This window comes from Salmo trutta, chromosome 32 (genome assembly GCF_901001165.1).
Source record: "Salmo trutta chromosome 32, fSalTru1.1, whole genome shotgun sequence".
NCBI classification, from domain to species: Eukaryota; Metazoa; Chordata; class Actinopteri; order Salmoniformes; family Salmonidae; genus Salmo; species Salmo trutta.
Genome location: NC_042988.1, coordinates 4922324 through 4936516, shown reverse-complemented (window position 1 = coordinate 4936516; position 14193 = coordinate 4922324). Strand labels below are relative to the sequence as shown.

Genomic DNA, 14193 nt, shown 5'->3' with positions numbered 1-14193 from the left:
AATAGTATTTAAAAAAAAAAATATATATATATATTTTTTAATTTAATTTTTTTATGTATATATTGACAAATGTAGACAACATACTACGACAGATCCCGACGCTGTTTTTTGGGTGTGTAAATTGATTGATCATTTACTGTATTGACTATCGGTAAATGCGCTCGGAAAGGGTGTTTACCGCGTCCCACGTGACAAAAGAAAAGAGGCGGGGTTGTGAGAGTGACGTCACCCATGTATGTGGCTGTCTGGCGCCGCTGCACACCTACTCCAGTCTGTTTTCACAGGGAGTGAGAGGAGTGGTTGGATGTAACAAAAAAAAAGAGAAGACATTCGGTGTTTGGATAACTCCTTTGGTGTGCTTTTACGGCAAGACATTTCAAGACCAATACAGGTATTTCTATTACATTTTTTGTCTCCTCGTTGTGGTTTTCCTTGGGTGTGGTTTTCAGTACGCGGCTGCTGATGTGTTGACTTTTCTGGGTAGCGAGCGATGGATGTGCGATATTGAATGAACCCACCATTCGTTCCGAGGGATGCGGAACCAGGGTTGGGGAGTAACGGATTACATGTAAGGGATTACACAAAAAGGGTAACCGTTACCAGCAAAACTATTGTAATCAGATTACATATACTTTTGAAAGACTAGATGATTACTTCGGGGATTACTTTTAATTTCAGAAAGGATGTTGCGAAAAAACAAACATTTGACACTTCTGTTTTCTCAATGACTTTGGAATCAGCATTGAAAAAAAACATATGGGCCACCTGACCACAAGTCAGAGACCATTATGATGACACACCAAATGTGTTTGATGGATCGCTGGAAAAGAGTAGGCGCCGCTGCCCACCTGTGTAGGCCAAACTATCGGCATCCAAAGATTATCCAACTTGAATAAACACTTGGAGGCAGCAGTTCACGATGACAGCACTCTACGGCGCATTTTTAAAATGTTAACCCTTAACCGCAAGTCAGTTAAGAACAAATTGTAACTTACAATGACGGCCTACCCTTGTTTGGGGTAGAACGACAGATTTTTACCTTGTCGGCTCGGGGATTCGATCCAGCAATCTTTTGGTTACTGGCCCAACGCTTTAACCACTAGGCTACATGCCGTCCCAGTGTGAATCACAATGCCTCTCGTTTAGCTATTTGTGCCTTGCCCTTTAAACAGTTGCATATGATATCAAAGTGTCATTAACAAAAAGGTAAACAATAGACCTATAGCAAATGGCATTAATTTTTCACATGTAAATAGCACTTTTCAGTAGTGCATGCCATTCCATTAGCGCAGCATTTATTTTTCAACTTGAATCAATGAGCCATCAGTCCTCCATGACAACAAAATCGTAAACAACAGAGGGCTGGCTAATGAGTCCTTAGTTTTGAGGTTATTCTCAGGTAAAACAATTTGGCTAATCTATACTTCCATATTTCCAAGTCTTCTTCTTGAAGATCAAGGAATGACTGGAATTCTGATAGACTTTGGTGTTTAATGGAAAGTTACAATTTAATCATATTAGTATATGTAGTAAAAAGCAGTGGGTTAGAAGAAGCCTACATAACCAACCTATAAAGTCAAACTTTAACATTGATTTATCCTTCAATAGATGTCGTTCAACTGGTAACATACATGTTTGTCTTCTTCTAATGCGTTTTAAGGGGAAAGTAATCTAAAAGTAACTGAATGTAATCAGATTACATTACTGAGTTTAGGTAATCCAAAAGTTACGTTACTGGTTACAACTTTGGACATGTAACTGTAACGGATTACATTTAAAAAGTAACATACCCAACCCTGCGCGGAACATAACAGTTTCTGACGAATATTCGATACAGTAATTAAAGAAAATATTTTATTCCAATGGAACAGTGTTGAGTGTTGCGTGCTTTTGGACCTCTAACAGCCAGGTAATTACTTTTAATTACTTTGTTACAGGCCTACTTTTCATTTGTCTAAGTGGGCCTATAATGTAGGCTACTTAAGTAAAAATACTTTAAAGTACTACTTAAGTGTTTTTTTGTGTACCTGTACTTTACTTTACTATTTATATTTTTGAATACTTTTACTCTTACTCCTCTACATTCCTGAAGAAAATAATGTACTTTTTATTCCATACATTTTCCCTGACACCCAAAAGCACTCGTTACATGTTGAGTGCTTAGCAGGACAGGAAAACAGTCAAATTCACGAACTTATCAAGAGAACATCCCTGATCATCCCTACTGCCTCTGATCTGGCGGACTCACTAAACACATGCTTTGTTTGTAAATTATGTCTGTGCTGGAGTGTGCCCCTGGCTATCTGTAAAAAAAAAATGCATATATATTTTGCATTCATGCCATCTGATTTGCTTAATATAAGGAATTTGAAATGATTTATACTTTTACTTTTGATAGGCTACTTAAGTATATTTGAACAATTACACTTACTTTTGATACTTAAGTATATTTAAAACCAAATACTTTTAGACTTTTACTCAAGTAGTATTTTACTGGGGGACTTTTACATTTACCCGAGTCACTTTCTATTAAGGTATCTTTACTTTTACTCAAGTATGACAATTGAGTATTTTTTCCAACACGGTTTGCAACAAGTAGTTTTTTTGGCTAAAACATATGATAATTCTCTAGTTTGTAGGAATGTTGCATACGATTAGACTATTGGCTACAAGTAGGCTAGGGCCTAAGTAGGCCTGTAGTTTTCCTACAGAAACGTCATAGCGTAAGTGAAAGGTCTTTGCTGATAGGCCTACACACAGGCAGGAAGTGGATGGGCAACTGTTTAGCCCTAAATGGTCAAATAAATCTTCCCTTCGCTTAGATTTCGTGCACAATTCATGTCACTTCAATCAGATATAGGTGGAGAAAGTAGGCCTATCCTTTATATTCTGTATAATACAGATCTACACACACAGACAGTTAATTAGTTAATTGGTTTCATTTATTATCAATTAACATGCGGTATAAACCACTGTATGTGAGTGCATCACCTGCCCGCAGTTTTGGAGTCTGCGCATTGTGAATTCGTAACGTTGCGTATATGTACCATCGCATGCACGTGCGAGTGAACTCCCAGAGCGAGTTCTTTCCTTTTCTCCCAATGATCACGCCAAACCTGCTTTACCACATAGTATTTCATTTCCAAGACGCCCGTTTGCAGGTTACTGAGTGATAAGGTTATTTGTGAACTAGTAACTTGTTTCACCACCTTGCGAGGAAAGCAGCCTACTTGATAGTTGTATTTCCATAGTTTCATTCAGTGCTGTTTACCATGTAAAGCTTTTAAGACCCCACCTAGAGGGCTATAGCTGGGGGGCGATACACACCGTATTCAACCAGTGTTCTCTGAAACTATTCCCATTGACTTTGCGAATGTAGACTAATAACTGGATTGTTTGCACGCTGTAGAAATCAATGTTTAAACCTGTTCGAGCTTTTGTGGATGGAGGGCAGGCATGTAGTCTTTCACTTGCAGAGAGGAGAGGGGAGTCTTTCACTTGAGGAGAGGAGCGGGAGGCATGGCAGCTGCATTACCCTGAGCATGGAAGACTCTTACTCTGAACAACAATCCTCTCCTTCATTCTCACAATACCTCGATTGTTGTTATTCTCTGTATGTGTGTGTCACTTGCACATTCTTTGTGTATTTCTGAGTGGGTGCACACCTCCACATTTGGTGTGTGTGTGTGTGTGTGTGTGTGTGTGCGCGCGCATGGATTCTTTGTAATTTACTGTGTCACCTAGTTTAAACACCCACTCTTTCAATCTCTTTCAATCTCTATCTCTCAATCTCTCTTGCTCTTCTTACTTCCTCTCTCTCTCTCTCTCTCCCTTTCTCTCGATCTTCTTACTTCCTCTCTCTCTCTCTCTCTCTTTCTCTCGCACTTCTTACTGTCACTTTCTCTCTGGTTGTGAGAGAGATGGATGAGAAGAGAGAGATGCAAACCCCATCAGAGTGAAGGGACAAATATGCATTGCTCGTTCCAACACACACATATTCTCTCTCTCTCTCTCTCTCCCTCTCTCCCTCTCTATCTATCTCTCTCTCTCTCTCTCTCTCTCGCGCTCTCTCGCTCTCTCTCTGTTTTTTGAGCTACTCCAGCAAGTGACGTTGCAAGCTAGCTCAGTGCTGCCCTCTCATTGAGTAGCTCAAGTTGAAGGCCAACGGGGTACTGCAGGCTGCAAATGATCTTTTATAGTTCCTTCTGTGTGCGGTTTTAAATGTGGGTGTATAGGTCAACCATCACATCCTGGGCCAATGTTGTGTGTGTCAGTGTGTAGCTATTACAACTGGAATCGGTTCAGTCACGTTGGTATGATGCGAACCGTCACACAACAGTGGCAAGCTGTACCAGCGTGCCCTCACACATTTGTGCATCTTTCACGGCACAGTTACAGTATAGGCTACACTTATAGCTTTGACATTTGGAAATGATCCATTTCAACCATGTAAGGAATGACAGAGACTAGAACTGCACGGACAGGTTGTCATTGACAGAAGTCATGTAGACCTAATGGACCTAGGCTCTTTATGTAGATCTGAAAGTATACTGAACAGTGGCACATTGCCGTTCACCAAAACTTGATTCAATTCATGCTAATGTTTTTTTCTTTCTCTTCGATATAGGCTGTGACGATACCAGCATCACAATATTTCTTACATGGCAAAAATGTCAACACGAAGCAGACCAAACTCTTTGGTCCTTTAAACACCTGCTGCTGGTAAAATAGTGTGCTATAGCTTGGAAAATAAATACATGTCATTCTGGATGACAACATAACGATGTTTGTTTCCAACATTTCATAATGAAGTTACATCCGCTTCGTGTTTTGTTTCCTTGCCGCGATACTAACAAGTATCGCAATGCTTGGTATCGTCCCGGCCCTACCGAATAGATATTAATATCATATATCATGGTTGAAATGTCACAGACAGATCATCTCATCATCTGTGGATCGTTATTGTCAGTGGACTCGATGGACGGAGCCATTGATGGCGTCGCCCCATTGTGTCCTATGTGAAGTCGCAGTGGCGCAGTTGAACAGCGGAAAGTGTCGTTTCAGCATGTCACCATCTTGCTTCATGGAGGACTTTTTGGAAATGTTGCACGTGCAGTTTGAGCTACTCCGGGAAGTGACTTTGCAGGCTAGCTCAGTGCAGCCCCCTCTCATCGAGTGTCTCAAGTTGAAGGCCGACAGGGTACTGCAGGCTGCAAATTAACATTTATAACTTCTTCTGTGTGCGATTAATAAGAAAGATAGAGCAGTTCAAAGATTAACTTCTGGTGAAGTAGAAGCAAGTGTTGGTACAATGATTGCGTTATGACATTACATTATTATTATTGTTTTTTTAATATCATGAATATTGACCACAATGACTGTCATACTCCCATTGACTAAAATGGGGAATCCTGCTTTCTGAATACATTGTCTGCAGTACCTCGGTCGGGCCTGAAACTTGAAGATGTAGACCAGGGCTCTCCTACCCTGTTCCTGGAGAGCTAACGTCCTGTAGGTTTTCACTCCAACCCTGTTGTAATTAACCTCATTCAGCTTATCCAGCAGCGAATTATTAGAATCAGGTGTGCGAAATTAGTGTTGGAGTGAAAACCTAGACAGTAGATCTCCAGGGACAGGGTTGGAGTGAAAACCTAGAGGACAGTAGATCTCCAGGGACAGGGTTGGAGTGAAAACCTAGAGGACAGTAGATCTCCAGGAACAGGGTTGGAGTGAAAACCTAGAGGACAGTAGATCTCCAGGAACAGGGTTGGAGAGCCCTGAGGTAGACCCTCAGTACAATATTTTATGCAACTGTATGGTCCTGTTTCTATAGTGATGGTGCTGTAGTTGTAACTGTGTATTTTCCTGTTTAATAGATGATTGTATGTGACTCTGGTCCTGTTTCCGTAGCGATGGCAGAGGCCCACCAGGCAGTGGCTTTCCAGTTCACCATCACCCCCGAGGGGATCGACCTGCGCCTTTCCTACCAGGCCCTGTCCCAGATCTACCTCTCTGGCCTGCGCTCCTGGAAGAAGAGGATCAGCCGCATGAGGGTAAAGAATGACCAAGGGGGTGTGGGTAGTTGTGTGTGTATGTGTGTGTGTTTGATAACAAAATGGTGCAGAGACAACTTTGCAGTATTTTTTTTAGTGTCTGTTATTTCTTACATTATTTGCTCAGAACGTATTACATTTACATTTTTGGTCATTTAGCAGACGCTCTTATCCAGAGCGACTTACAGTAGTAATAACGTATCTTGCGTTATTACCTACAGCCACTTTACAACAGGAGTATAGCCTGCCTGGCTGGCATGAAAATGAACCATGGAAAAAGCATCCTCCATTTGCTATTTAAGTGCATAGATGACATGTATTTCCCCCCTGTCCCTGTGCAGAGACAGTGAATGATAATGATTCATTCTAAATCAAAACTAATTTCACACATACAGTACCAGTCGAACGTTTGGACACACCTATTCATTCAAGGGTTTTTACTTATTTGTACTATTTTCTACATTGTAGAATAATAGTGAAGACAAAACTATGAAATAACACACATGGAATAACCAAAAAAGTGTTAAACAAATCAAAATATATTTTCCATATGAGATTTTTCAAAGTAGCCAAACTCTTGGCATTCTCTCAACTAGCTTCATGAGGTAGTCACCTGGAATGCGTTTCAATTAACAGGTGTGCCTTGTTAAAAGTTAATTTGTGGAATTTCTTTCTTTAATACATTTGAGCCAATCAGTTGTGTTGTGACAAGGTAGGGGTGGTATACAGAAGTTAGCCCTACTTGGTAAAAGACCAAGAACAGCTCGAATAAGCAAAGAGAAACAACAGTCCATTACTTTAAGACATGAAAGTCAGTCAATCCGGATATTTTCAAGAGTGCAGTCGCAAAAACTATCAAGTGCTATGATGAAACTGGCTCTCATGAGGTCCGCCACAGGAAAGGAAGACCCAGAGTTTCTTCTGCTGCAGAGGATAAATTCATTAGAGTTAACTGCACCTCAGATTGCAGCCCAAATAAATGCTTCACAGAGTTCAAGGAACAGACACATCTCAACATCAACTGTTCAGAGGAGACTGCGTGAATCAGGCCTTCATGGTGAAATTGCTGCAAAGAAACCACTACTAAAGGACACCAATAATAAGAAGAGACTTGCTTGGGCCAAGAAACACGAGCAATGGACATTAGACCGGTGGAAATCTGTCCTTTGGTGTGATGAGTCCAAATTAGATATATATATTTTCTTGTCTTTGTGAGATGCAGAGTAAGTGAACGGATGATCTCTGCATGTGTGGTTCCCACCGTGAAGCATGGAGGAGGAGGTGTGATGGTGTGGGAGTGCTTTGGTGTTGACACTTTGTTATTTATTTAGAATTCAAGGCACACTTTACCAGCATGGCTACCACAACATTCTGCAGCGATACACTATCCCATCTGCTTTGAGCTGCGTGGGACTATCATTTGTTTTTCAACAGGACAATGATCCAAAACACAGCTCCAGGCTGTGTAAGGGCTATTTGACCAAGAAGGAGAGTGATGGAGTGTTGCATCAGATGACCTGGCCTCCACAATCACCCGACCTCAACCCAATTGAGATGGTTTGGGATGAGTTGGACTGCAGATTGAAGGAAAAGCAGCCAACAAGTGCTCAGCATATGTGGGAACTCCTTCATGACTGTTAGAAAAGCATTCCAGGTGAAGCTGGTTGAGAGAATGCCAAGTGTGCAAAGCTGTCATCAAGGCAAGGAGTGGTTACTTTGAAGAAATTAAAATATATTTTGATTTGTTCAACACTTTTTTTGGTTACAACGTGTTATTTCATAGTTTTGATTTCTTCACTATTATTCTACAATGTAGGAAATGGATAAAATAAAGAAAAACCCTTGAATGAGTAGGTGTGCCAAGACATTTGACACTGGTACTGTATACATATACTGTATATAGGACAACATGAGTGTGTGTGTGTGTCTATGTATGAGAGAATGTACGCGTGTGTGTTCATGTTCTGTGAAATGCAGTATGTAGGTGCTACAGAGCCTGATGCAGAGGGAAACGAGCTGGACTTTGATGTATAAATATGTCAACAAATACCTTTTTGTTAGCACATTACTTACAGTATTTTGCTCTGCTCACTGGACAGCTGTGCCGATAAGTGTTTTTTGTTGTTGTTGTGAGTTTGTGTCGCATGGCTTTTTTTTAACGCAATGTCACTTCCCTCACGTTGTCTATGCTGTAGTGCTCAACTAGTTTAGTTAACTTTAATATCTTCCGAGGCAATTCATTTTGCAGCAATCATTACATACAGACAAAATCACATTTTAAAACAACAGATATCAAAGGATATTTACAAGCAAAGAAGGCTCAGTAATGACTAGGCCTTCATGTACGTTAAAAGTAAAAGTATTGAACTCGTGCTCAACCGCCTCCCAACCTGGTTTCTATGGCGACCCCGTGCATGCTCAGACATTGTCACGAGAGACGTTGACTTGAAAGCGTAGCCAAAACCCGCTCTTCAAGTTTTTGTTTCAACTCCAGCGTTGGATTGTTTCCTTTTGTGTGCAACAGTTCCTTATCAGACTCCTGCCTCAGGCATGTTTAAGAGTTTGATTTGGGTGACGTTGAGATGAAGGGTTCAGTATGTACCACATCTTCCTCTACACCAGTCCTTTACATTTATTTACAGTACCAGTCAAAAGTTTGGTCACAACTACTCATTCAAGGGTTTTTTGTTTTGTTTTTGCTATATTCTACATTGTAGAATAATAGTGAAGACATCAAAACTATAAAATAACACATATGGAATCATGTAGTAACCAAAAAAAGTGTTAAACAAATCAAAATATATTTGAGATTCTTTCAAGTAGCCACCCTTTGCCTTGATGACGGCTTTACACACTCTTGGAATTCTCTCTTCACCTGGAATGCTTTTCCAACAGTCTTGAAGGAGTTCTCACATATGCTGAGCACTTGTTGGCTGCTTTTCCTTCACTCTGCAGTCAAACTCATCCCAAACCATCTTAATTGGGTTGAAGTCGGGTGATTGTGGAGGCCAGGTCATCTGATGCAGCTCACAATGTAGAAAATAGGAAAAATAAGGAAAAACCCTTGAATGAATACGTGTGTGTGTGTGTGTGTGTATGTACAGTGTATATTCATATGAATATACAGTATATCACCTTCACTTTCATCCTTATGCATATCTACTACTTTCTTTACTATTCCTCAGGTAACCATATCCAATTCATCCTATATACTGACACTATGTTTTTCTACTGGTCTTTAAGAATCCTGTACACTGACCTTTACCTGTGTTTTCTACCAGTCCTACCATATCATATTCTATGTACAGTATATTCACACTGTGGTCTTCTTCTTCTGTGGTGACAGAACAGGGTGATCAAAGGGGTGTACCCCGCCAGCCCTTCCTCCTGGCTGTTTGTTGTCATAGCCATCCTGGCCACCATGTACATGCGCTCTGACCCCTCCATGGGCCTCATTGCCAAAATCCAGGAGCACCTGCCCGTCAGGTAACTAGCTATATTACTCACTACCTCTCCCTAGGGAGGAAGAGTAGAACCACCCAGTTTATAATTAATGTTATACTACACATGACCTATGCCCTTATTAAATCTACATCCTGGGCTCAGTTGACTCTAGTCATGGCTGACTCACTTTACCATTTATGTATACTCACATTCCTGCTCTCTCCTCCCATGATAACATTCATTGTGTGTGTGTGAATATTTTTTTTCTCCCCCATTTAATAGTGGGCCATTCTAAATCGAAACATATTTTACATATTAGAAAAGACAAGATGGAATTGAGAATAGCGTGATAGGTGAAAATATGTTCACATGATGAGAGAACAGCACATGCAGCCAGAGGCAAGGAACAGAGCGCAAGCTTTTTGTTGTTGCCACTTTCTCAAATCATCAATAGCCTATAGTCGCACCATGCAGCCCATGAATGTTTTGATTTCTAAGACATTCTAAGGCTTGTATCATTCACAAATAAAGTTGCCAAATAACTCAAAATATAGTGTATAGGACCTGTTTCAAATGATCACTTTTACGCTCAAGATAGCCGCTTCACATGCACATGAATGGGAAAAATATCCTTTCGGTTTTATTCAGCGAAGTTAAGTTATATTCTTCTTACTATAAAATCATATAGTATAAAATAATGGCACGGGACTTATAAGCATATCTTGTCTGATTAATGAACAAGCCTGCAGCCATAGCCAGATAACATACAGTAGGCCAGATCATATTCTGTTCTTCGGAAATACATTTTCTTCACATCATAATGTTTCTTTAGACCTGACTACAATAAATAATGGATTTATTGTGATGTTGTATATTCAATTAATTCATTAGATCTAGGTGTTCCAGAGGCGCGCATCAGTGGCTTGTAATGGAGGCCTGGAGATGCTAAACGTGATTTATATTAATCAACAGTCAATTACCGTGAGACTGGCAGTCTCTTTCATGACAATAACCGGCTGACGTGGGTAGGACCTGTTCTTAAAATTCATGCCAGTAGAGGGCTCTAATCTTCTACGTTTGACCAACAGAGGTCCTCATGTTACTTGTTTTTCTTTTATCCAGTGATGTTTTCTTAGTCTCTCGCAGATCTACAGCCGCACTGACAACCAGTCTACTACTATAATGTAATCATTTAATGTATCCTCTCTCGCCTCTCTTCTCTCTCCTCTCCCCCACCAGTAGTCTTTCTCTGAGTGTCCAGGGCCAGACCATGCTGTCAGTGCTGGTGTTCAGTACCCTGCTGTGGCTGTCGCTCATCCTGACCCTGAGGTTCTGTCTCAAGCTGCTGCTCTCCTACCACCGCTGGATGTTCGAGCAGCACGGACACATCTCCACCACCACCAAAGTCTGGGTGGTATGCATGCTATGCCGGAGACAGTGGAAACCTTAATGAGGAAACCCTCTTTGTGCTTCTCACTCTAGCACGGTTTTTCCGTTTTTCTCTAGTATATTGATGGATGGAATAATAGTGATATTGTAATCACTGGTAGTGGTATTTGTTGTGGCGATAGTACACGCAGTGGCAAAAGCATTAACAGGAGAGGTCGCTGCAGTTGTACCACAGATGGGGAACAATGAGACAGATATTTCGCTGGATGTATAAATGTGTAGCATCCGCTTGGCGTTTCCACTCACCTGCCAAATATGGTGGCGAGTGGATTATATTAACAGTCAATTACCGTGAGACTGGCAGTCTCTTTCATGACAATAACCAGCTGACGTGGGTAGGACCTGTTCTTAAAATTCATGCCAGTAGAGGGCTGTAATCTTCTACGTTTGACCAACAGAGGTCCCCATGTTACTTGATCTACAGCCGCACTGACAACCAGTCTACTACTATAATGTAATCATTTAATGTATTCTCTCTCTCAATGAGGAAACTTTTGGCCGACATTCTACACATTTTCTCATCGACGAAACATTTGATCTCAATACAGTTTTAATATTCCCAAAAGTAAAATCTGTTATGAAAAGAGCGGACTAAGTTTTGTAGACTTTACCCTTTGCCAAAGTTTTAAAAAATCACGTTGTTTAGGAGTGCAAAGGCGAATTGAGTTATTGCTCACGCGCACATCACAGAGGAGGCGTTCCCTAACGGAAATATGCAGACACGCGCTAGAAAACACCAATAGGATCTCGCTAGCTCGTGCTTGACTCTGCCCACCTCCTTGCTTGTTCCGCCCACTATGACTAATTTGTTCCCATTGGAAACGACAGGCTGTGGTCTATCTTGGTTTAGTTATAAAAAATCTTTGGTTGTGCTGTGATTGTAGTTTTAGTAGATTCATTGATGTTCTCTCTCCCACTCCCCCCCCTCTCTCAGACCCTGGTGCGTCTGCTGTCTGGCAGGAAGCCTCTCCTGTACAGCTATCAGACCTCTCTTCCTTGCCTGCCCGTCCCGCCCATCAAAGACACACTGGAGAGGGTGAGTGTGCACAGATCCAGGATCCGCTTCCCCCAAACGCATAACCAACCTAAGAGTGCCCAGTTCACCCTAGTGGCGGAGATATAGTGGCTTCAGAAAGTATTCACACCCCTTGAATTTGTAAAAATTTTGCTGTGTTACAGCCTGCATTGAAAATTTATTATATTTAGATTTTGTGTCACTGATTTACACACAATACCCCATAGTGTCAAACAGGATTTTTTTAAATTAAAAGCTGAAATGTCAATAAGTATTAAACCAATCAAATGTATTTATAAAGCCCATTTTACATCATCCGATGTCACAAAGTTCTATTTTTATTTATTTTATCTTTATTTAACTAGGCAAGTCAGTTAAGAGCAAATTCTTATTTTCAATGACGGCCTAGGAACAGTGGGTTAACTGCCTTGTTCAGGGGCAGAACAACAGATTTCATACATTGTCAGCTCGGGGATTCGATCTTGCAACCTTTCGGTTACTAGTCCAACACTCTAACCACTAAGCTACACTGCCGCTATACAGAAACCCAGCCTAAAACCCCAAACAGCAAGCAATTCAGATGTAGAAGCACGGTGGCTAGAAAAAACTCCCTAAAAAGGCAGGAACCTAGGAAGAAACCTAGAGTGGAACCAGGCTATGAGGGGTGGCCAGTCCTCTTCTGGCTGTCCGGGTTGAGATTATAACAGTACACGGCCAAGATATTCAAACATTCATAGATGACCAGCAGGGTCTAATAATAATAATAATAATAATAATAATCACTGTGGTAGTAGAGGGTGAAACAGGTCAACACCTCAGGAGTAAATGTCAGTTGGCTTTTCATAGCCGATCATTCAGAGTTAGAGACAGCAGGTGTGGTAGAGAGAGTCGAAAACAGCAGGTCTGTGACAAGGTAGCACGTCCGGGCAACAGGTCAGGGTTCCATAGCCGCAGGCAGAACAGTTGAAACTGGAGCAGCAGCACGACCAGGTGGACTGGGGACAGCAAGGAGTCATCAGGCTAGGTAGTCCTGAGGCATGGGCTCAGGTCCTCGGGGAGGGGAGGGAGGGAGAGAGAGAATTAGAGGGAGCATACTTAAATTCACACAAGACACCGGATAAGACAGGAGAAATACTTCCGATATAACAGACTGACCCTAGCCCCCCGACACATAAACTATTGCAGAATAAATACTGGAGGCTGAGACAGGAGGGGTCGGGAGACATTGTGGCCCCGTCTGACGATACCCCTGGACAGGGCCAACCAGGCAGGATATAACTCCACCCACTTTGCCATAGCACAGCCCCCACACCACTAGAGGGATATCTTCAACCACCAACTTACTACCCTGAGACAGGGCTGAGTATAGCCCACGAACATCAATTACACTTATCAATGATCAATTACACTTTGGATGGTGTATCAATATACCCAGTCACTACAAAGATACAGGCGTCCTTCCTAACTCCGTTTCCTGGAGCGGAAGGAAACTGCTTGGGGAATTCACCATGCGGCCAGCGTTAACTTTAAAACAGTTACTCCGTTTAATGGCTGTGACAGGAGACAACTGAGGATGGATCAACAACGTTGCAGTTACTTCAAAATACTAACCTAAGTGACAATGTAAAAAGACGGAAGCCTGTACAGAATAAAAAATATTCCAAATCATCCATCCTGTTCGCAATAAGGCACTAAAGTAATACTGCAAAAAATGTGTCAAAGAAATTTACTTTTTATCGAATACAAAGCATTATGTTTGGGGCAAATCCAACACAACACATGCACTGCCATTTCTCGCGCAATTCGTTTTACAGACACAAAAAGATGTCGCCGTGTCGAACGAACACATTGTGTCAGCGTTTTATACCATTTTTGTGAAACTTCCTGTTTCTATCACAGCTGTCGGGATTTTGTTTTATACGGTATGACTTTACCCACATATCAACTGTGGATGGATATGTGGTTACTGGGAGGCATATTCACCTTTTCAGCAGGAAAATAACCTCAAACCCAAGGCCAAATATATCAAAATCAAATGTATTTATATAGCCCTTCTTACATCAGCTGATATCTCAAAGTGCTGTACAGAAACCCAGCCTAAAACCCCAAACAGCAAGCAATGCAGGTGTAGAAGCACGGTGGCTAGGAAAAACTCCCTAGAAAGGCCAAAACCTAGGAAGAAACCTAGAGAGGAACCAGGCTATGAGGGGTGGCCAGGCCTCTTCTGGCTGT

At 41.5% G+C, this 14193-nt stretch overlaps 1 protein-coding gene across 2 annotated transcripts in view; it reads left to right on the top strand.

Moving 5' to 3' along the window:
* The first annotated feature begins 286 nt into the window (after nt 1–286).
* The window catches only part of cpt1a2b (carnitine palmitoyltransferase 1A2b), a 51110-nt gene continuing 37203 nt past the window's right edge, over nt 287–14193 (top strand). Inside the window, exons 1-5 of one of the 2 annotated variants that reach the window (XM_029727183.1) lie at nt 287–391; nt 5911–6053; nt 9400–9539; nt 10740–10911; nt 11881–11982. In XM_029727183.1, the coding sequence (XP_029583043.1) occupies nt 5913–6053; nt 9400–9539; nt 10740–10911; nt 11881–11982 (555 nt within the window). In that variant the 5' untranslated portion in view covers nt 287–391; nt 5911–5912. Of the gene's footprint in view, nt 392–5910; nt 6054–9399; nt 9540–10736; nt 10912–11880; nt 11983–14193 lie in introns of both variants that reach the window. The other variant, XM_029727182.1, reaches the window with a different exon arrangement.